The 24,434-nt window shown below is 45.1% G+C and overlaps 1 protein-coding gene across 9 annotated transcripts in view; it reads left to right on the top strand.

The window, feature by feature from the left end:
* MICAL2 (microtubule associated monooxygenase, calponin and LIM domain containing 2) overlaps positions 1 to 21,787 on the top strand; it is a 223,359-nt gene extending 201,572 nt beyond the window's left edge. The window contains exons 29-32 of one of the 9 annotated variants that reach the window (XR_016393816.1): positions 7,557 to 7,659; positions 7,771 to 7,886; positions 12,253 to 12,326; positions 15,716 to 15,731. Coding sequence is in view for 7 of the 9 variants with exons in the window: in XM_030762683.2 (XP_030618543.2) it covers positions 7,557 to 7,659; positions 12,253 to 12,326; positions 15,716 to 15,900 (362 nt within the window). In the remaining 2 variants the exon portion in view is untranslated. Of the gene's footprint in view, positions 1 to 7,556; positions 7,660 to 7,770; positions 7,887 to 12,252; positions 12,328 to 15,715 lie in introns of those variants that run through there. The other 8 variants (XR_016393817.1, XM_089915154.1, XM_030762683.2 and 5 more) reach the window with 8 other exon arrangements.
* The last annotated feature ends 2,647 nt before the right edge of the window (positions 21,788 to 24,434 follow it).

Here is a 24,434-nt window from a genome sequence, read left to right as displayed (position 1 = left end):
GGCTGCTCGCTTTCTGGCCGTGCCATTCTAGCTGCATCCTGGTTCCCAGATGTAGCAGTCACATCCCTGCCCTGGAAGGGCTTGCAGCTCACCAGCAGCCATGGGACCAGCTGGAGACATGGTTGAGTACACAGTCTGTATAGGCACAGAGTCTCTAGTCTTCTTCCCAAGCAACTGCTGACGATCCAGCCAGCCATATGACCCTTCCGTTTACATGGAGACAAAAAACATATACAATTATTTAAGAGCTTTTATTAATCTCAAGTGAAGTTACCAGATAAAGTTTAGCCATATGTAATCAAGTCGGGGATTACACTCTAGTTGAGGTTTGAAGATATACAGCAAATACTCCACGTGGAACTATAGAACTAGACACTGGAAGAAACAACAGCGTGGTAATGACAATGGTACAGTTTATTGAATGTTTACTATGTACCAGGCACCATGCTCAGCATTTTGCATGTATCATCTCATTTAATCTTCATAACCGATTTAGGAGGCAGCGACTATGATCACTCCCATTTTTCAAGAGAGGAGACTGAGGCAGAGAGATGTGAGGTTACTTGATCAAGGTCACACATTTGTAAGTGGGAGAGAAGGTCTGATCACTCTCAAAGCCCGTGCCCTCTGCCACTACACTTTACTGCATCTACGGTGAAGGGCAATGCTGCTTGAGACTTCATTAGGACCTGCAAGGAAGCGCTCTGGTGGGTAGCAGCGAGGTGATGGAAATCTCAGTACATTGCTGAGGTTGAGAGCAAGGCAAGCCTGGGATAGGCACAAGCTGCCTGCATCCAATGCTTTGGGAAAGCAGATTCCCTAGAAATCTACACTTGATTCCATGTTCAGAGATCCCCAAAAGTGATTTTGACTACTGAGGAAAGGAAGAGTCTAAAAAATAAACTGTAGGCTATAAAGTTGAAAATTATTCCACTCAAAAAAGTAAATTAAATTGATTGATTCAGTTCAACCTGTGTTTGTGGAGTACAGCATCAATACAAATCAATGAGGCTGCACAGGGAACTCTCTGAGGGACCAGATTTTAGGAGGACACACAAGAAAGATTGAAGAAGGGACATGCAAGGCAGGATAAAAGTCTGGCTTGAACCTGTAGGTACAATGTAGCAAAGAGGCTGAATCTGAAAGGCAACAACAAAAAATACTCTAAAGACAGCAAAACAGTGCTGTTTCTTTTGGATTAAAAACAAGGCAAGGATAGACCCAGCACTGAAGCAGGTGGTATAATGTTACATGATTGGGGAGAGGCAGGGTTTTCTACTCTCCGCTTTTGTTTTCTTAATCAAGGGAAATGGTCCTCAATCTAGAAATGTTAAGCAAATATCTAGATGAGGAAATTGAATCTGGATAGGTGAGAAAAATGGGAGAGCAATGAATTCAGGTTTCTAAGCCCGGGTGAAAGATGATACGTACATACAGAGTAGTGTCTTTGATGCGGCCTTACTAAATCAGAAGTTGTTGATTGACTGAGTTAACCCCCTGGTGTTGAAATAAGTTGCAGATATACCTCAGTCTTTGAAGGCTCAGGAAGAATTCCTGGACCAAAAAACTAGTGATGAGTACATTTTCTACTTTCATATGGGAAAGAAACATGAGTCCTGATCCTTGTCAAAATTCTAGAAAGGATTGTTAAAGAAATTGTGAATATTGAGAAAGAAATTTACAGATTACTAAGGAATCGCTGGTGTTTACTTAGAAGCTTTGGAAAACAAATGTCATTTCCTTTTCTGGGTGGTGTTGTGAGGTTTGTCATGCCAATGGACAAAGCAGGCTTTGTGAAGCTTGGTTTCAGGAAATTATTTTGTTATTAAAGTTTCTTACAAGAGCCTAGTGGACAAAATACAGAAATGTGGACTGGATGGTACCAGTTGGGTGCCATGCATTTAAAGTTTATAGAACAGTCTCACCCAAAGGTCTCTAATGGGCTAGATGACTGTGTTCTTGGTCTAGTCCTATCTGATGTTTTGTTTTTCAATATAGCGTAAAGGTATAGGATGCCCTTTTTTATCGATTCCACAGAAATCCCAAATCTAGGAGAAATGTGTCAGATGGAGAAAATATCCCAAAGATTTCCCCTTGATGGAACAAAATAAACAAGATGATCATTAACAAGACACACATAAAGTCTTGAATTAGGTCTAGGAAAAGATCAGTTGCACAAGTAGGACATAAAGTCATCAGACTTCACCACCCCTGCTGTGGAAAGACCAGATTCGACTGCAAGTTAGGAAGAGCCAGGTGAAGACACTGCTGCTAAAAGGACTTCTGCAATCCCAGGGCACAGGGTGAAGGTGCAAGGGTGTCTCTCCGCTCTGGGTTGTTTGATTCTGGACTCTCCTTAAGATGTGTCCTGGGAAATTAGAGGGCAAACAGAGTGGGTAGCTCTTTTATGACAAAATGATAAATGACCTGGAGGTACTGACGAAATAAGAACACTTCAGTGTATCATGAGACCTGCCTTCAAATATCTGAATGTCTTTCATGAAAATATAGAGTTACTGTTCTCTATTTTCCTCGAGAGGGCACAACTGGACTCACTGGCTTGCAGCCAACCCATCAAAGATCAAAAGAAAGAAGTTTTCAATCCTTAAGAGTACACAGCCCTGCAGTGGGCTTCTTGGACAGCAGGGAATTCTACCATCCTTGGAGAATTATAGTAGAATTTGGGGTGGGAGGGAGGTAGAGGGAATTCCTATGTGCCTCCATGGCTGGGAGAGATGACCCCTAAGTGTTCTCCCATCATGTATATGATTAGAATAATGACTGTTACCATTTATTGAGCTTATACTAAGTGGCAGGGCTGGGCTAGGGTCTTTGTGTGCACGATCCCACTGCATCGTTTTTGTTTTGTTTTGTTTTTTTGTGGTACGCGGGCCTCTCACTGTTGTGGCCTTTCCCGTTGTGGAGCACAGGCTCCGGACGCGCAGGCTCAGCGGCCATGGCTCACGGGCCCAGCCGCTCCGCGGCATGTGGGATCCTCCCAGACCAGGGCATGAACCCGTGTCCCCTGCATCGGCAGGCAGACTCTCAACCACTGCGCCACCAGGGAAGCCCTCCACTGCATCTTTATAACAAATGAGGAGACTGAGGCTCAGGGAGGCTATTAAGAGCTTAAGCCCACACAGTGATAGGTCAGAGAATGGAATTTTGATCCCAAGCCTGAGTTTAAAGTATAGGCTCTTAATTTCTATGTTATATATGATCTCCAGTCTATATACTTCATTCTTTCATTCAGCAGCTATGCCCTGGAATGCCTTGTTCTTCACCTCCTCCTGCCTCTCACTCATCCACTTAAGCTGAGCTCACCTACTGTCTCCTCTCTGAGGTTTCCCCACTTCCTCCACACAAAATGAATTGCTTCCCTCCTGTGTTGCATGGCAGGGGGCACATTGTGTCCTATTTTCCTGTGCAGTGTTGGTTTTCCTACTGGACTGCAAGCTCCCAGTTTCCTGAACAGCTGGAACCAGTGCTTATTCATCCCTGTCCCTCAGCACCACAAACAATGCTCAGAAGATGGTGGTACTCAACAGGTTTATAAGTTAGTCCATTCATCCATCCAGTCATTCATTCAAGAAACCTAAGAAAGAATAACATCTTCTTTCTTTCTTTTTTTTATTGGAGTAGAATTGCTTTACAATGTTGTGTTAGTTTCTGCTGTACAATGAAGTGAATCAGCTATATGTATACATCTATCCCCTCCCTCTTGGACCTCCCTCCCACCCCACCCCCCCATCCTACCCATCTAGATCATCACAGAGCACCGAGCTGAGCTTCCTGTGCTTTATAGCTTATTCCCGCTGGCTATCTATAAGGAGGCAAGAATTTACAATGGAGAAAAGGCAGCCTCTTCAATAAGTGGTGCTGGGAAAACTGGACAGCTACATGTAGAAGAATGAAATTAGAACACTCCCTAACACCATACACAAAAATAGACTCAAAATGGATTAAAGACCTAAATGTAAGACCGGACACTATAAAACTCTTAGAGGAAAACAAGGAAAAACATTCTTTGACATAAACCACAGCAAGATCTTTTTTGACCCACCTCCTAGAAAAATGAAAATAAAAACAAAAATGAACAAATGGGACCTAATGAAAAAAACTTTGCACAGCAAAGGAAACCATAAACAAGATGAAAAGACAACCTTCAGAATGGGAGAAAATATTTGCAAACGAAACAACAGACGAAGAACTAATCTCCAAAATATACAAATGGCTCATGGAGTTCAATATTAAAAAAACAAACAACCCAATTTAAAAATGGGCAGAAGACCTAAATAGACATTTCTCCAAAGAAGATGTACAGATGGCCAAGAGGCATATGAAAAGCTGCTCAACATCACTAATTATTAGAGAAATGCAAATCAAACCTACAATGAGGTATCAGCTCACACCAGTCAGAATGGCCATCATCAAAAAATCTACACACAATAAATGCTGGAGAGGGTATGGAGAGAAGGGAACCTTTTCGCACTGTTGGTGGGAATGTAAATTGATACAGCCACCATGGAGAACAGTATGGAGGTTCCTTAAAAAACTAAAAATAGAACTAACATATGACCCAGCAATACCACTACTGGGCATATACACTGAGAAAACCATAATTCAAAAGGATACACATACCCCAATATTCATTGCAGCACTATTTACAATAGCCAGGACATGGAAACAACCTAAATGTCCAACAACAGATGAATGGATGAAGAAGATGTAGTAAATATATACAATGGAATGTTACTCAGCCATAAAAAAGAATGAAACTGGGTCATTTGTAGAGATGTGGATGGACCTAGAGTCTGTCATACAGAGTGAAGTAAGCCAGAAAGAGAAAAACAAATATCGTATATTAACACACATAGGCGTAATTTAGAAAAATGGTACAGATGAACCTATTTTCAGGGCAGGAATAGAGGCGTAGACGGTAGAGAATGGACATGTGGACACAGGGGGGGAAGGGGAGGGTGGGACAAATTGCGAAATTAGGATGGACGTACATACACTACCATTCGTAAAATAGATAGCTAGTGGGAACAAACTAGAAAGCACAGGAAGCTCAACTTGGTGCTCTGTAACATCTTATTTATTTCTCTCCCCCTTTTAATCCTTCCTGCATGAAACTCCAGGTATCATTCTCCTACTCAACCACCTTCAGTGTCCCTTTGTATCTACAGCATTAAGTAAAAGAGCCTTAGCATGGCTAAGGGGCCTCTATTATATGTAGATTTTCATACCCTCCAAGTTCTCATCATCCTCCCCTCCATGTCCCCTTAGCCCTTCCTGATCTCTGTCTCCACCATCTTCTATCCTATCCCCTAGTCTTTGATCATATTGTTCCCTCTTCTTGGAATATCCTCCCCCACCCTCATTATTTCCTCTCAAAGTGTTATCCATTCTTCAACGTCCCAGTTCAAACATCACCTCCTCCGGGGAAGCCCACCCTCACACCCTGACCAGGAAAAGCCTCCCTTCTCTGTACTCCCAGTCATTTTTGCTGCTTTGTTGTTGTGACAGTTTTCTAATATTCTACTTTATTTTAGCTTTTTGGTCCATCTGATCCAAAAGATTATCTAACAATACCCTTTTCAGCAGGAACTATGCCTTACTATCTCCAAAATTCTTGTGATAGGTGGCATTATCTATCACTGTATCCCCGGTACCTAAGGCAATACCTGACATCTGTTCCACAAATAGGCGTTATTGAATGGATGGATGAATGGATGAATGAATTCATCAGAAGTTCTGCATTGTAGCATCAGTTTGCACATTAACTAAATATATAATTTGTGACATTTCATATCAAGTGCTCTGGACCCCAGTTTCCATATCAATAAAAGGGTGTTCAAGGAGACAGGGAGAAAGGGTACTCATTTTTATAGATGACTTTGCTGTGTGCAAGGCAATGTGCTAGGGGCGTTATTTACCTTACAGGCCTAAGGGAGGGAGGGAGGGATGAGGACAGGGGAGGGGTATACAAGCAGTGAAGAGTATGGGCTTAGGATAAGGCTTCCTTGAACTCAAGCCCTAGCCCTGCTACTTACTAAATGTGAGCTTGGGCAAGTTATTCTAATCTTTTAAACCTCTGTTTCTTCAGCCATCAAGTGGTTGAAGAAACCACTTGATAATAAGAGAACCTACTGGTGAGTTTGTTGTGAGGAGTTGAATATAAGGTACTTAGCCCATCGACTGGCACGTAACCCTGAATTATAAACAGCAGTTCATTATTATTATTCTATTACTTGTGTGTCTTCTTGTTCAGTTTACCCCATGAAGAAGCAGAAGTTCTGAGAGGTTAAACTACTTGCCCAAGGTCACATCTTCTGTCTGCCCTGTTTCCCTCTCCACCTATGGGACCCTTCAGGATAAATCCTTCGAGAATGGCCATGAGCTTTGCAACACAGCCTGTGTTCCCATTTCAGGGTGAAATACTAGAAAGCCACCCCATGTTGCTGCTTCTCAAACATGCCCAGATTTTAGCATTTTATTATCTAAACATTTAGCATCTAACACTGAATATCTAAAAGCAGGGTCAATTTTCTCATGGTTATTCTTCTGTTTAATAAAGGAAGAAAGGTCATAATCTAAGTTATAAGAGTGAATGGATATAACTTTTTCCCTATGAGATTCAAAGCTAATACCTTTTTCTCCCCCATCATTTGGCTTTGTGCAAAAATTCAAAATGCCAATTACTGCTCCTCTGTGACTAAATGAAGTGTGAGCTTCCCTGCCCCATAAAGGGAGCCACACCCTACCTGGACACTCAGTAGGCATTTGATTCAGAAGAAGAGAAGGGGATAGTAACCATCAGGGTTACTAGGGTTTTCTTTGATGGAGGATGTGATGCACAAATGTATAGAAGTTTTTTTTTTCTTTAAATAAATTATTTTATTTTATTTATTTATTGTTTCTGGCTGCGTTGAGTCTTCGTTGCTGCGCGTGGGCTTTCTCTGGTTGCAGTGAGCAGGGGCTATTCTTCGTTGAGGTTCGCGGGCTTCTCATTGTGGTGGCTTCTCTTGTCGTGGAGAATGGGCTCTAGGTGCTGCATGGCCTTCAGTAGCTGTGGCTCATAGGCTCAGTAGTTGTGGCTCGTGGCTCTAGAGCACAGGCTCAGTAGTTGTGGCTCACGGGCTTAGCTACTCCGTGGCATGTGGGATCTTCCTGGACCAGGGATCGAACCCGTGTCCCCTTCACTGGCAGGCAGATTCTCAACCACTGTGCCACCAGGGAAGCCCTGTATAGAAGTTTTATGGAGGACATACAGATAGGTAGGAGAGGGATCATTAGTGGCAGCCCATTGTCAAGGGTATATGGCTCATAGAGCTGAAGTATTCATGCCCTAAATGTCCAGGAGGACCTCCCCCAGAGCATGCACAGGTGGGTTTTATTTGTCATGTCCATGATCTCGAGGCATCAACAAGCCGTCGGGGATGCGACTGCAGAGCCCTTTTTGCTACAAACATGGCCCCCTAAAGTAGCTCCAAAGCAGTTTGATCATGGGAAGAGAAATGCCAATCTAACCCATTTGCCGTTGATTTCTTAAGCAGATTCAGGCACACAGGATGAAGCACAGCTTTTGCAGGAATGGTTTAAGCTGGTTCTGGAGAAGAATAAATTAATGCGATATGAGTCGGAGTTACTGATCATGTAAGTAAGGCAACACAGATAACAGTGAGGCCTAAAAGCAAAGGGGGCGGGAGTGGGGTGGCCCACCCTCCTAGGTTGAAGTCTCAGGATTTTTTCTTCTTGTGCATACAGAATTGTGATTGAGACAAATTGACATTTGATGTCTTGCATATCATGCTGGCATTAGTGCAGAGAATCTTCAATTGTCTGTTCTCTGCTGTGGAGTCCTATGGCTAAAATGATTTCAGGTAATGGGTCTGGAGCTGGAGGGCATTTGGATAAGACACTTTCAATCCATCCCTGTCCCCCACACCAGGGGGGACCCACTTGCAGTCACGCACCTGCAGTGGGGAAGCATGTGTCTGGCTTCTGTGTGTGAATCATGGGAAGGGCTTGCTGAAATCGCCTGACCACTTCCTTGTGGCTTTAATGGATTGAAGGTGGAGATCGGTCTGGCTGTCCTCTGAATGAGAGGTTGCAGTCTGGCTGGGAGATCAGAAAGTAGAGATGGATCTTACCGTACTCTGAAAATGTTGAAGGTCATTCTACCTGTCACCATTCTGGAGGGAAAGGAAGTAACATTTAATATAAGCTGACTAAGTTGTACTGGGTGCTTTCACTTATGCTGTCTTATTTCATTTTCACCCCAACCCTGAGAGTTAATTTTGGGAGTCTTTGAAGGGGTCTAATAAAATTATTTTCCTCTTCTCTGCCTGGGTTCTGAGCCGGGTGAGAAATAAGACAATTGGGTCAATAGTTGACCCAGAATATCAAAATAAAGTGTTTATTACTGATTATGGCTAGCTCGGCTAAATATGAGAGCCCAAGTGGGCTTGCTAACTATATTCATTTCCTAGGGCTGGACTAATATATTATCACAAACGGGGTGGCTTACAATAAGAGAAATGTATTCTCTCTCAGTTCTGGAAGACAGTCTGAAATCGAGGTGTTAGGAAGGCCATGCCCCCTTCGCGGCCTCTGGGGGAGAATTCTTCCTTGCCTTCCTTCCAGCTTCAGGTGCCTCCAGGCATCCCTTGGCTTGTGACTGCATCACTCCAATCTCTCCCTCTGTCTTCATGCAGCCTTCTTTCTCTGTGTGTCCATGTCTTCTCTTCTGTCTCTTGTAAGGACACTTGTCACTGGGTTTAGAGCCCACTGGCATAATCCAGAATATTCTTATCTCAAGGTTCTTAACTTAATTACATCCACAAAGACCCTTTTTCAAATAAGGTCACTTTCTAAGGTTCCAGGGGTTAGGATGTGGACATATCTTTTGGGAGTTCACCGTGCAACTTACTATACTACCCAACCCCAGAATTAGACACACTCATCTACCTAGTCACAAAAGGTAGTGAATCACTTGCTTCTTAGGGGTAAGGCTTTTACCCTAGACCAGTGGGTCTCACCTGGGGGCAATTTCCATCTCACTTCCTCCTTCCAGGGATATTTGGCAATGTCTGAAGACATTTTTGTCTATCGCAACTGGGAGGTGCTAGTGATATCTAGTGCGGAGAGGCCAAGGGTGCTACTGAGCATTCTACAATGCACAGGGCACCCTGCTTCCCTCACCAACAAAGAATTACCCAGCCCAAAATGTCAATAGTGTCAAGATTGAGAAATCTTGCCCTAGACCCATAGCAAGGCTCAGAGTAACAGAGAACACATGTTTGCTGCAGGCAGGCTGATCCCCAGGGAGAAAGGGTGTGAGCTGAGTTCCCCTAGTCTGTTCTTCCCAAATTCACCTCCCCTGGGGTGAGAGTGAGCATAAGCGTGAAAGTGGAGAGAAGAAGCCAGGAATTATACTCCTTGAGCTCCACTGACATGAAGGAAATGCCAGGAATGGGGAAGAAGGGCTCATCTGTAGCAATTACTTTTATTATTACTATTTTTTTAAATTGATGTACATGCTGAGACTCAAAACAACTAAGTAATTTGTCCATCTCCGCCTGACTACAAAGCCCTTTTTGTACAACTGTATCGTCTGCCTTTGGTCCAGGTGTGAATTATAAAGTTCATTGACAAAAAAGTATCAAGCACATTCCATGTGCTAGGAAATGTGCTGGGTACTGTGGAAGTAGAGATGAATCAGGCCACAGTCCCTATCTTCGAGGAACTCATGGTTTCAGGGGAGACAGACACGCAAGCACACAGCATGAGAGGAATGAGAAAACATAGCAAGCGCTCCATGGAGGTTTGTAGGAGGAGCAGTCAGGGCACAGGCCCTGCCGGCAAAGGTCAGGTGGGTGGTGACTGCTCAGTGACTGTGGCTTCCCTCCTTGGTACACTGTCAGAGGGAACTTTCTCCTCCAACAGAGGCCAAGGAGGAGAACTCGGACGTGTGAGCTAGACAAAGGCAGGTGGGAGCTCTGGTAAAGGATAGGTTTTAGTTTGGCGAAAGACCTGGCTGAACTAGGAGAAACGTCTTACGCTGGTGTGTCATTTTGGGCCCCTTGGGAAAGCAGGTGCCAAGACAGAATTAGAAGTACAAGAGATGTATTGGGAGAAAGGAGAAAGGGAGTGGGAGTGAGAGGGAAGTCTTCAGACCCCATGCAGTCCTGACATCTGTAAAAGGAGAGGGGAGGGAATGAGAATTGGCAGGAGGAACCTCAGAGCGCAGTGCAGCCCTGAGCCAGGCGAAGGGAGCCCCAGAGCAAAGACTGCCCATCCGAGGAGTCCGAAGTGGGGCAGAAATGGCCCAGCTCTAGCACCGCCACTGTGCTCGCTCACTGGCTGGAGCTGCTCAGGGACAGTGTGGCCTCAGCACAACAGTGAAGTGGATTCTGCTACAGCAGTCAGCTCACTACACACTACACTCCTTCCAGAGTTCTCTCTTAAAGGAAGATCTGAGTGGTGCGTTTCCACTGGCTACCAGAGTGGGCCAAGGGAAGTTGAGTGTCAATAACAAAAGGGAGAGTATTGAACAAAGCATGGACCTTGGCCCACGTAATAGTAGAAGTAGTAAAAATGACAGCGACAACAGGGTATAGTAAGTGACCCAAAGCTATAGCAGATACACATGCAGCCTGCAGGTGGGGCTGCAAGGGAAGGCCCCCCCTCCACGTCAAACCCAGGGACCTAGACTCAGCGCTCACCCTCTTCAGTGTCTCTGTAGCATTGGACACCCTTGATCTCTCTCTTCTCTCCTGAAACTTTCCTCTCTTGGCTTCTGTGATGCTGCATTTCTTGTTTACCCTTCCAACCTTTTGCTCGCTTCTTCCCTGGCTCTACCTCTTCTGCTTGGCTTCTAAATGTAGGAGTTCCCAAGGTCCTGTCTTCAAACCTTTTTTTCCTCTATAGCAGGGGTCCCCAACCCCCAGGCTGTGGATCGGTACTGGTCCATGGCCTGTTAGGAACCGGGCTGCACTGCACAGCAGGAGGTGAGCAGTGGGCGAGGGAGCGAAGCTTCATCTGCTGCTCCCCATCGCTCCCCATCGCTCCCCATCGCTCCCCATCACTCCCCACCGCTCCCCCTCGCTCGCATTACAGCCTGAACCTTCCCCCCCTCCCCCGGCCCCCACTCCCGTCCGTGGAAAACTTGTCTTCCACGAAACTGGTCCCTGGTGCCAAAAAGTTTGGGAACCGCTGCTCTGTAGCCTCCCTTTTAGAGATTACGGGGCTTCACCTATCACCTCTGACCCCTGCCTCATCCATTTGTGGTCCTCATTTCTCCTAAGAACGCCAGATCTGCACTCCCAAAGGTTTGCAGAACCTCCACATTACCACATGGCCCAACTTGTGGGAAGCTTACACACATACTCTGACGTACATGGGCTATCCCCAGCCATGGAAAGGTCATGAAGTTCACCGAAAGCTAACTTCACTTCTTGACTTTGCTGTTCTGTCGGTGGACACACTGAGTCCTCAGCACTCCAGCTTGACTCCTCCAAAACATCGCTGATTCTTCTTCCCACATCACTTACAACCAGATGGGTAGTTGTCTGAGTATTCTGCCTCCACCCGGACAGAATGTCTCACTCCTCTTTCCTCCTTGTTTTCTTGTTTACCACAGTCAGAGATCTGGGAGTTGTTAGAGGTGATACTTGAAGTCACGTTGCCCCTAAAAGAGAGGAGAGTTTCAGATTGTCATTGCTTCTACTGTTCTAGTCATTTCTTCACGATCCAGTCCTGGGTGGCCTTCCAAAAGCTTGCTGAGAGCACATTACAACTCCCCATCATCTCTTGAGTTCAGCATATCTCAGCAGCAGTAGCAGCAGCAAAACTTTCAGTTTTGAGATATTCCAAGACCCCAGTGTTTTTTTTTGTTTTTTGTTTTTTTTTTTGCGTTACGTGGGCCTCTCACTGTTGTGGCCTCCCCCTTGCGGAGCACAGGCTCCGGACGCGCAGGCCCAGCGGCCATGGCGCACGGGCCCAGCGGCCATGGCTCACAGGCCCAGCCACTCCGCGGCATGTGGGATCTTCCCGGACCGGGGCACGAACCCATGTCCTCTGCATCGGCAGGCGGACCCTCAACCACTGCGCCACCAGGGAAGCCCCCAAGACCCCAGTTTTAATAAGGAAAAAAGAATGCAGTCGCTACGGTCAATGGGTTTGTTAGTCAATATTTCTACACAGATCTCCAGTATTTACAAAGTTTGAACATTCTCTCATCCCCAGGGCCCGAGAACTAGAATTAGAAGATCATCAAAGCAGACTGGAGCAGAAATTAAGAGAAAAAATGCTCAAGGAGGGTGAGTATGGTGATATGTTTGGGGCCTTTGTTAAAGACGTTTTCCCCCATGAAGACACGTGACCAGAACTTGCTGCACATTGCAGAGTGGAGCGCTCTTCCTGCCTTGTGTCACCAGCCTGGAAGTCAGAGGGGGCACAAAGCCAGCCTTCCTCTGCCCCCACCAGAGCACAGCAAGTCCTTCTTAGCTTCATTCACTGGGGCCGTGATAGCAGCATTTAGCTCCATCCCATGTGCTAATAGGAACAAAGTCATTTAGTCACGCATTCATTCACTTATCCATCCATTCATTTAACAAATATTTGTTGAGAATCTCGAGTGGGCCTGGCAGATGCCCTGTGGCCTCACTCGGGAGACTGACACCCAGACCAGTAGTTATGACACAGTGAGATGAGGGTCATGACTTACGTGCTTTGGGAGCACAGAGGAAGGCAGGCCTGGTTCTGCCAGGCACTGGGGAATGGAAAGGAAGCATCCTTCCCACCATGGGCTGGGCCAGGGCATCACACATGAGAAAATTATTTCCACCATGAAGGAGGGAGAGTTGAAATAAACTTAATTGACACCATATACTGATTTATGCATTCATAGGCTCCAGCCTGCGAGGCATATTCACTTTGTTCTGTGCCTGTATGTTTGGGGGGCCAGATCCGTGCATGGCTTTCCTACATTTAGACCTAAGTCTGAAAGAGCAAGTTAAATCATTTCTGTATACCTCATGGACCGAACATTGCACCTACCTATGGGTTACCTGCTTCAGAGCAAGCCCTTAGTAAATATGAGACATTATCATCATGATCATTCTTATTTAGGTATTTTATCCCCATTTTACAGATTAGAAAACCGAGTCTCTGAGAACTTAAAAAGCATGCTCAACGCAAATGATGGGTCTAAGACTTGGGAACAGATCATCACAGACTTGGGGTCTCCTGTTCTTTTTCACATAGTAGTGTTTGTAGATTGTTTCTTTATAGCAGTAGAAAACTATTTCTAACAAAATCCTTAGAGAACTGCTCTGTATAGAATGGATAAAAGTGGCATACATCATCTTTTATTCGTCCGAAGGGGCTCAGATGGTTCCATCATTGACAAACCAAAACTGAGAGAGGAATTTTAATTTTTTTGTGTTGATAATCAAATAAGGGACATGAATACTGAAGTGTACCTAAATTAACAAACCATACTATATAACTAATATCTCACTTACACATCTCATAAAAATTTTAATTTGCTCCATATCAGGGTGGTAAAATACATACCACCAAAGACTCCATTAGTCACTTTTGAATCTTTTTTTTTTTTTAATTCTTACTAAAGAATGATGGTCATACATCTTCTCACTCTTCTGGGGTGTACAAAAAAATATAGCTTCTTCATTTTGCCTTGTCATCTTGCGCAAAGCCTTCATACCACTAGTTATCAAGAAGAAAAGGAAGGCAGGAAGGAAGGGAGGAAGGAAGGAAGGAAGGAAGGGAGGGAGGGAGGGAGGGAGGGAGAGAGGGAGGGAGGGGGGAGGGAGGGGAGGGGGAGGGGGGAGGGAGGGGAGTGGGAGTGGGAGGGAGGGGGGAGGGGGAGGGGGGAGGGAGGGAGGGAGGGGGGGCGAGGGAGGGAGGGAGGGAGGAAAGGGAACTTTTTTTATCCCTCTCTGGTAAACTCAGTCTGCTGCAATAATTTAGGCTGATGCCGTCCCTCTAGGAAATGCTCAGTCTTTGGGGGATGAAAATGTTCAGTCTTGCAGATTGCCACCCCTTGCATCTGCTTGATTCTTAAGGTGACCTCCAGGTAATGGCGAGAGGTGGGTTTGTGTGACTTCTCAGCACTGGAAGTCTGTGTGGGTTTCTCTGACTCATTGACTCCCACATAGCTGTCTCCCGTCATCAGGCCGCCACTGTCTCTGCTGGCATTTGCAGCCAAGGTGCGTGGCTGGCCTGACCCATAGCCTGGCCATTCTCTCAGCGTGCCTGGAGCCTCACTCCTGGCCTCGCTCAGCCTCACCTCAGCACATCCTCCGCTCAGCCTGGCCAGACAGCCTCCACTGTGAGGCCACTCCATCCCTCATCATGGGGAGCCCCATGGCAGGCCCAGTGGCCGTCTACCTTTGCACCTCTGGGGCAAGTGGACATTTCTAGGCTCTACCAATGTGTGCCACACACAGCAGATCAAGATCTGGGGAGCCACACCCAGACCCCTCTTCTCTGCTCAGCCATGAAGTTCTACCTGTCCCACGTTTACACACAGGGCGCCTTTCCAGCTGGCCTCTTCCCAGAGTTCCAAGCAAGGGGCAGGGCAAGAGTCCCTCAGCCCCCCAGTGCTCCCATCAAATGATGTGACGTTCCCTGCCTCTTTGGGGCCTTCCAAGGCCCAGAACGGAGAGACTGGAGCCCAGGGCCCTCACCTTTATCTTCTCCGGCTTCTCTCTCCTCCCTCCCATCAAACATGAGCTGCAAAGAGAATGGTGCCTCTTTATTTCCCTTTTGTCATATGTACCTTATTCCTGACACTGTTCTCAGAACTCAGCCTGATGCAAGAGACAGTGGTACCATCTCTGCTCTGGTATCCGGCCCACCACCTAGTCCCAGTGTGTTAAATAGGAAGAGCTAACAGAATTTATAGAGTCTTCTCCCAAGGCAATAATCTGGTTGACAAGATTTAAAATCTGCCTTTAAAATCCTATTTTGAGTGTCAGAAAGTCATTACTACCTGTTTCTTACTCTTTTCCTTCCTTTTATAAAAATCTCGTCTCCCTGAAGCAATCGAATGTCTCGGGCCAATTAGGAAGAAGGTCATGCACTCAGGGAGAAGCATAGTCACAGTGTGGAAACATCCTCCTAGCGGCCAGCCATAACCTCACATGGCTGCCGCCTGGTCTCTATTCAAAGGGCTGCAATTTGTCATTAACTACAAATGAAAAAAGGATTCTCATCATTGAAATAGCTTCCACTGATGCGGATGGTTTACTTAGAAACTTTTCTCACAGATTGCTTTGCTCAGACGTGTTTAGGGGAAACTGCCTTTGTGTTGCCTTGTTGGTTTCTTTTTTGTGAGGGGAGGGCAGGTTGGAGGGCTTGGCAGGACTTGGCTGGTATTAACTTCTTTTTCTCACAAAGGGGTTTTCCCTGTCACTTTATATAGAGTCTCAAGATGAAAACCGAGCTGACAGCAGCACAAAGCACCCACCTTTCTAATCTGTGACTTGGAGGGCAGGTCCCTGGTGTTAAATTCACTTCCTTGTTTTCTCCATGGAAATTAAAGGGCAGAACAAGTCCAGAACAATCAAGAATGCCCATGCCAAAAGTTCTCCTGGGGTCAAATCTTACCTGAAGTCCAATGTGGGTGTTTTTGTTTGTTTTTATTTTTTACTTATTTTTGTTTGTTTATTTGTTTCTGTAGAGAGCCAGAAAGATGAGAATGATCTGAATGAGGAGCAAGAAATACTCACCGAGATGATGCAAGTAATTGAGCAAAGGGACAAACTGGTGGATTCCTTAGAGGAACAACGCGTACAAGAAAAGGCTGAAGACCAGCGCTTTGAAAGCTTCATATTCTCCAGGGGCTGTCCGCTGAGCAGGACATGAGGAAGCCCCACGGGGAGCAAGCCGAGGACCAGATCAGGCCAAGCACCCTTCACTCTCTCCTTCTTCCTTTCACAGGATATGTCAGACCTGGAACGTAACTTATACCATGCTGCAATATATATATATATGTTTTTTTGCAGTACGCGGGCCTCTCACTGTTGTGTCCTCTCCTGTTGCGGAGCACAGGCTCTGGACGCGCAGGCTCAGCGGCCATGGCTCACGGGCCCAGCCACTCCGCGGCATGTGGGATCTTCCCGGACCGGGGCACGAACCCGTGTCCCCTGCATCGGCAGGCGGACTCCCAACCACTGCGCCACCAGTGAAGCCCCCCTGCAATATTTTTAAAAGAATTTAAGATCCTCTCATATGTACTCCAGCTGCCCAAGATCCTTCCAGAGATTATAATGAAGGAAATACAAAGACTCTTTTGGAATTGGCAGTCAACTGCAGCGGGTCTCTTAAATTGGAGGTGACCATGGCAGATGATCAGCATTGTTCTCCGTAGAAAGTGACACAGAGATCGATTTTCCTGCTGCTTTCATCATTTTCTCTTCCCAAATTCATTGAGTTACACATCTAAAGATTTTTAAGAAGCTGCCTTTTCATTAATATATCCATATTTGCCTTTTTTTGCATGGATGACCGGTTTCCAAATGTCAGAAAGAAGCGGCCGCAGTTGAAAGATTAGGTTAATATTTAAATTGTGTTTCCAGAGAAAGAGAAGAAACCTTGAGATTACTGATTACATAAAGCAAATAATTCATATAGCAGGTGTTAATTCAATCCAGGGTGAATTTAATTTACCAGGTGTAGTTATAAGGCTTAATATAATATACATAAGCAATGAGAGTTTAATAGAACATTTGAGCCTTAATTGTATTTAAAAAAAAAGAAGGAATAAAGGAAATAAAACTTTGACTTCATACCAGCAGGACTGTTAGTTAACACCAAATGCTGTTGGCTTAGAAAAGCTTTTTTTTTTCCCCCCAGAGCACTCTCCTTATTGCCGCTGCAACATAGTGAAAAACGTTTCTAGAAAATGAATAATTTTGAAGCACTTTTTTGTAACTATTGGTAATGGCAAAAAGTATTATAAAACTCTTTCATTTGTTGATAAAATATTGGTGAGGTTGATGCTGCTACTAAAAACGAACATTCTAGTGATCCAGGTGAGGGATGCTCCTCAGTGGTGGTCTTGGGTCTAAACATCTCTGACACTATCTCCAGGGATTACCCAGGAAATCCACGACAAGACAAGGCCACCTCTGCCTTCAAGGTGGAGTGGGGAGCAGTGGTCCCATTTACCAAATCCCAAACTGGGTAATGGATTCTTTGATGACATTTTCAATGTGAAAAGAAAGCTGGGAGATGGAGTTTGTGCACTGACATGGGATTCCTGGGACATTTTGACTGTTCATAGGGGAACCAAAGAAAAGATTTTAAATGGTGATTTGTTTTCATAAAGTATTTGATTGTTTTCCCTCAGTGGGATTCTTTGAGGAGTCAGTCCATCATTGACATGAGACAGACTGAAGAACTCTTTGTTGTATGTTTGGCCTGTCATTTCTGCAAGTTTTTAAATGTATTGGTGGACAAATGGTGCTTTGCAACTGCCTGGAGAGCTAACTTACCTCAGTATAAGTTAACCCATAAACCACTTTTGTCTGGGATGCTGTCCGTGCACACCAACCTGGTCAGCTGAGAAGCCGGAAATTAGAAGTGCGCTTGGATTTCCTGAGTCAGCCAACATTTTGGGTGGTATTAAAACACAACCTTTCCATGCATATACCAAGTTCCAAAGGTTGTAGTTCTTTTTCTTTCTTCTCTCCTTCCTTTTCCTTTTCTTTTTTCTTTTAATAATCAGGTCTTCTAGTGCCTGAATTCTATTATTAGGAAATATATACAAGCATCTATTTCTCTCTCTCTCTCTCTCTCTCTGTCTCTGAAAACTGTGCCACTTAGGGCTATTTATCTCTTTTTATTTATTTGTATATTTGGTGGAAATGGCTAATATGATTTCCTCATTATTCTGGTTTTCCTGTGTTATAATTTGGAGAAGACCTATTAGCACTAAGCTATTGGTATATAAGCTATTTAATATGCAAATAACCCAGAAGTTTGGGGCAATAAGTTGTATAGTATTAAAGATTTATGGAGGTAGTCAAGATAATATTTTCTGCCATCAGGTATTCAGAGGTAAGACTACAGACGCGTAGGAATGTTAATTCATTTTAAGAAAGATACACAACTTCAGTTTTCCTTCTAGAATGGGTAGAATTATTCAAGCCCAGTTACCATTTGCTGCTTGCATACGTTTAACAGATGATGCTCAAATGTGTAGGGTCTGGGTTGTTCTTGTGCAAAAGGATTAATTGCCACTTATTTTAATTTGTTCTATTTTGGTTTAAAAGAAAGATTCTCCCAAGAGGGCCAAGAAAGAAGGTGGTTCTTGGCCCCAGTATTCTGTTGATAGATGAGAGAAGCAGTTTGCTCACTTTCTCTTCCAAAGATTATGTTCTGCGGTTTAAGGCTGAGCCTAATCTGGCCAAGTTAAAACATAGACCTCATATTTAACAGCATTCTACTTACACTGGCTTTCAGTTTTCCCAGTACTTAAAAACCATTTTAATGATCATTTCCAAAAGGATACAAATATTGTGGCTGTTGAACTATGTTAAATGATTGCAATAGAGAAAGTTCTAAGACCCTCAAAAGGTAAAACATTGTACCATTTGAAGACAGTTTCTGTGTATACAGTATGGGCAGGATTATGACGAAAACAGACGGAGCCTCCACTTTCCCATAAAATAACACTTGTGATCAAGGCTGAGCCATTTAGGACTCTGAATGAGACAGAAAGCCCCAGCCTCAGGTCACACACATTTCATAGTCTCACACAGCTTCTAAGTTAAACCAAAAGGCTCACAATTAAAACTTCAGAATTTTACGTAAGCTGGACCAAGAGGACCGTTCTTAAACTTGCTCTCCCAAACCATTCATTTTTTTATGTGTTTAATAAACGTCTTCCAAATACCTGTGGGATTCAGCAACCCTGTGCTAGATGTAAGGATACAGAAAGAACATTATTCCTCCACCCGCAAGTAAATACAAAGATAAACAAGTACCACTCCCAAATAAATAAAAAAAAATAAACTAAAGAGCCATTTTTATTATAATCATCAACGTATTCGTCTCACATTTATCTCAAGCACAAAGACTTATCTCCCCAACTATTTGTAGTGCTTCTTTGGCAATAAGAGCACAAGTTCATGTTTCTAAAACTGTGAAAAATAACATCAGCTTATACCGTTTCATTTAAACCTGGACTTCGGCAGTGTTAGGCTGCTTGGAATCAAGGGATGTTGAGATGCAGCATATTAATTGCAACTGAGAAGGGAAGTGGCAGGTGTTTGCAGCTCTGATGAGCTGCAGTGAACTTGATGTTTCCTGCATTGTGGAGGCAGGTGACGATTCAGCAGTGTCTGCCTTCCCAGGAAGCAGATTTACAGGCTTTTCCTTCCAAACTGAAAACGGCAGCATGTCTCACCCAGGCAGTTGATGAGAGAACTCCCTCAGCAGGGCAGAGGTGGCAGGGGGCAGCTGGGGCTGCCACATAAACGGAGAGAGTGGCAGTCATTGGATGTAGCGAGCTCAAATGTAGGCGTTTATTGTAATAAGAAGGTCCACGTACAGGGGAGCGTGTACTATTTCACCTACTGTTTATCTTCTAACCTCACTGCTGAGTGGCTTGTGAAAGATTAATTTGCTTCAACAATTGGGAACTATTCACGTGGATTGAAATGTGTTACATGTGCACTGCTGTAAATACTGAAATGAATCAAAAACAAATGGTTTTCTGTAGAAAGAATCCAAACATGCAGGTTTGGTCTGGCACCTCTGAGGGCAGCGTCCGTTTCATTTCTTTATTCCAGTGAAAGGACGTGAGCAAAGCTTTGATTTCATGTAGGAGTCTGTGAATTATCATTGGATGCTTTATTCCCACCGGGGCACCTGGCAGGACTTACCTGGATGTGAGTGGGAGGAGAAGTGAAGAAGGCTTGCCTCAGGTGTGTTCTCTCAACAAAGAAAGCTGTTCTCAGAGCTGGGGAGGGGGAGAGAGGGGGCCACTCCTGTCCCAGCTCCCATTTCTCTTACCCGGTACAACCCGGTTTTGTATTTCATTCATGCAACAGGAATACTCCCCTCTGCACAGAGCTGGCCCCTTCCTTCAACTCACACCCTTTCAGGACTGAAGTTTTTGGTTTATTTGTTTGTTTCTGTTCTTAATCCCGGCATTGCAAATTCATGAAATGTGAGCACATGATTCACCAGAATTGCCGCATCAGGTGAGTCAAGTGTCTGTTCACACTGAGTTCCCGCATTGTTTGGAAGCTCTTGTCTGCTGGTGGAATATTTGAAATGATTCGTTTTTTACACTGACTGTCAACAGAAAGTAAACATAAATGCAGATGAGAGCTCCTGTTTCACAAGCGCTAACATGCCAAGGGAAAGACCAGCCACCTTCCATGGCATTCTGCAAGTTTTCCTTGTGCCCATGCTGGGGCTCATTTGCCCACAGAGCTACTCTCACCACCCCTCAGCCTTCAGGGCAGGATTGGTAATTTGACACTCACTCCCTCTCCCAGCTCCTTTCTAGAAACAAAAAAAGCAAGACCTATGCTGTCACAGCTCCCCTGAGGAGCCCTCTGACCCTGATAATGGTAATAGATCCTGTGACTACAGCTCACTTCACCTGCCAGGTGCTGTAATAAGCTCTGTAGATGCATTATTCCATTTAATCCTGAAAACAAAATCCTTAAGATAAACATTGCCCCATTTTGAGATGATGAGACGGAGACACAAGAGGCCCAGGAGCTCACCTGGTAGTCCAGGTACAAAGTGGTGAAACTGGGGCTGGACCCAGATGCTGGCCTCTGGAGCCCAGGCCCTTGACGCCAGGTCGTATGACCTCTCTCTGTGTCCCCACCCACACTTGTGCCTTGTGCTTACCTGTTCCTTCCCTTCCTTTCCTAGATCTGTTCTCATTGCCACCCTCTCCCAACACACCAGTGCCCAGCCCTGCTCAGGGAAATCTGGCATTAAAAGCCCAAGCTGCCACTTTGAAGTGTTTTTATTTTTCCTTCTATTCTACATCTATATATACTCAAACACAAAAACAATCGTTTAAACAGTTAAATTACCTAACCTCCACCACTGCTCACAAAAATCTTACAGTAACCATGATACTCTAGGAACAGGCATCTTGTTTTATCCTGGGGGATCAGGTACCGCTGACGCACTGCCGTGGACCCACCCCCCAAGGGGACTTTTTGCCCGAAATTGCACTACACAATCCAATCCCCAGTCCCAAGGGTAGGGGGCTGAGAGCACAGGGCCAAGGGGATGGGAGAGGAAGGACCAGGGAGTGTGTTGGGAACCAGCTGAGAGCGAGCTGGCTTCTGCAGGTGCTTATAAAGAGTGCGCAGAGGTGGAGAGGGGAGCAATACAGGGCTCACTGGGAAACAGCACTCGGGGGCCTGTGTGACACTGAAATAACCTGATGCAGGGCATCAGTTCCCCGTACGCCAGAGGCACAAGAATTCAGTCCCCTGCCTATCGTCAGAATAGCAGAAAATGGTTCCCTAAGAATTTGGGGGAAATGTGTGTATGTGTGTGTGTGTGTGTCTCTCAAGAAAAAATCAACAAGTATAATTATTCTAAACATGGTAAGCTGAGCATGAGTCACTAACTCAGGGCTCAGATTCCAGCTCTGCCACTGCTCACTGAATGACATTGAACAACTCAGCTGTGCCTCAGTGTCTTCATCTGTGAAGTGGGGCTGATCCTCTCTCCCTCCCTTCTCTCTCCCTGCCTCCCTCCCCTCCTCCCTACCTTGCAGGTTCCTTGCGAGAGTGAGTCTGCCCTACATAGGCTCCAATTTTAAAATGGAAATGGCTAGCCTATAACTTTATAGTCGGGATGGCCATGATGAATCTCAAACTGTTCAAATCCCGACAGCAGAAACAGAAAACAACACCTCAGATCTCAGCAGAACGGAAAAGAATGGGCAGTTTCCACAAGAGGAGATGTAAGCAGTAAACAAGACCAAGAAATGCACTTCTCAGAGCATCGTCACCTACCTTTTGGGACTCTCTGAGTTGGCCTCTGCTGACAAAATACCCAGCCTCTTACAGATCTTTTTGGCCAATGGTTCTTCAAGTACACCTTGAAGACACTCTCTGGCCCTGGTGATTCGGTTGCATCTCCCCATCAGATGTAGTACTTCTAACCTTCCTCCCTAAAAGGAAACATTTAAGTATGAAAAGCCATGATATCTTCCCCAGCAAAGATGAAAGCAGAGACTCTCGCTCCTCCAGACCACACATGCCTGGAGGTGGGTGTGGGAAGAAGGTGGATTACAACGGATTACATCTGTGACAAAGAAGACCTTGCTCCCCTGATTACCTGCCCTGGGAAGGGGTTAGGGGAGACCTTGGGAATAATCTCGGTGGCCTGTGACGCAGACCACACCAACAGAATCACTGGAACCCCAGGCACTCTTGCGTGGCTGAGTCTGAAGTGGCTGACAACTGCCCCTTTCTATCCTTAAAATCTTCACCCCTGCTGCTGATTCTCTGGAGTGTTCTCCAGTCCTCTGCTAAATAACTCAAGTAGGAGCCACTGATTTTAGTGGCTTCAACTCTACATGTAGGTGACGCTCAGCTATCATGCTCAGGTGAGGAAATCCCCCTACTAATGTTTACAGTTCATTCCTAGGCACCTGAAGAATAGGTAAGCAGGTCACCTGTCTCTGAGAACTTGGGACACATTCCGCCATGGCTGGATCAGAGGCCATTTGAATAGCATCATCTGTGGGATCCTCAAAACCATCCCCACCCTCAGTCCACCATGTCACAAACCAAGGCTGAGGTCTGCCGACGTTCCCCCTGGCCCAATGCCTTCCCTGCTCACCTAGAGAAGCCCTTGCCCACCCCTGCCCTCAGCAAGTAGGACCCCTGAAGGACATGCCCACTGGCAGCCTGGTCTTCGAAGGCCACTGCTAATATCCCAGAGTTCCTGAGGGGAATGTGCAATAGGAATTCTCACTTAAGGCTCTGAGTCCAGAACCATTTCATTTCACACATTCTTTTCATCCCGTGAGCATACCTTGCTTTCAGTGACTAAAGAGGTCTCCAAGAGGCTCTGTCTAGCTTCTCTCCACATCCCCTGATCCCGCTGCTTTGATGTGGTCAAACAACCTCCAATGACTGATGGGGATCCAGACCCTTTGTAAAACCCTCTTCGTGATCTGCAGGCGCCTCCCATATTGTCCTTAGATGGTATATCAGTTTCCTAGGGCTGCTGTAACAAAGCACCACAAACTGGGTGGCTTAAAACAACAGAAATTTACTCTCTTACAGTTCTGGAGGCCAGAAGTCCAAAATGAAGGTGACTTCCAGGCAATGCTTCCTCTCAAGCCCCTAGGGGAGGGTATTTTATGGTCTCTTCCAGCTTTTGGTGGCCCCAGGCATTCCTTGGCTGTGACAGCACAATTCCAGTGGGCCTCTTCCTCCCATGTGTTTTCACATCATCTTTCCTCTGTGCATGTCAAGGACTAAATTCCATCCTCTCCTAACTGGTCTTACTGTATTAGATGCCCACCTAGTATGACCTAACATGCTTTTTTTTTTTTTTTTTTTTGCGGTACATGGGCCTCTCACTGTTGTGACCTCTCCCGTTGCGGAGCACAGGCTCTGGACGCGCAGGCTCAGTGGCCATGGCTCACGGGTCCAGCCGCTCCGTGGCATATGGGATCTTCCCGGACTGGGGCACGAACCCGTGTCCCCTGCATCGGCAGGCGGACTCTCAGCCACTGCGCCACCAGGGAAGCCCCCTAACATGCTATTTTAACATAACTAGTTACATCTGCAGTGACTCCACTTCCAAATAACGTCATATTCTAAGGTTCTAGGGGTTAGGACTTCAACCTGTCTTTTTTGGGGGACACAATTCAACCCATAACATATGGTATTCACAGTTGGGGAATGTGAAGTTTTCCCCAGTGAAAGCCTCTTGCAGTTTGAATTTTACCTTAATTTGATTTGAGATGCTTAGTTTACCTCTATCCTGGGTTTTTAACCTACACAGCAAAAAAGGAACACAGCAAAATAGAATGCAAAAGACAAGTTGCCTTAAATATGACAGATATAAACACAATTTACGAAATCTGTCTGAATGGAACACACACACTCCAATTATCTCTCCATTATCTTAGTAGTTACTCTTTTACTATTCTTTTAATGGTTACCCTAGAGGTTGCAACATGATTCCTCGATTTATCAAAGTCCAGTATAAATTGTTACTTTTACTTCTTCACAGATAATGCCTGGATCTTAGAACTTAACTTCATTTACTCACTTCCCAATTTAAATGCTTTTGCTTTTGTGCATTTTAATTTGATTTATGTATTTTTAAACCCTGTAAGACATTATTATTGTCATTTTATGTAGTTAACATTCTTTTAGCTGCACCCA

This window comes from Delphinapterus leucas, chromosome 7 (assembly GCF_059928025.1).
Source record: "Delphinapterus leucas isolate spDelLeu-1000000601 "Yukka" chromosome 7, BTC_Dleu_Yukka2, whole genome shotgun sequence".
NCBI lineage: Eukaryota > Metazoa > Chordata > Mammalia > Artiodactyla > Monodontidae > Delphinapterus > Delphinapterus leucas.
The sequence above is the reverse complement of the archived record's forward strand: the minus strand, read 5'-3'. Positions and strand labels throughout refer to the sequence as shown.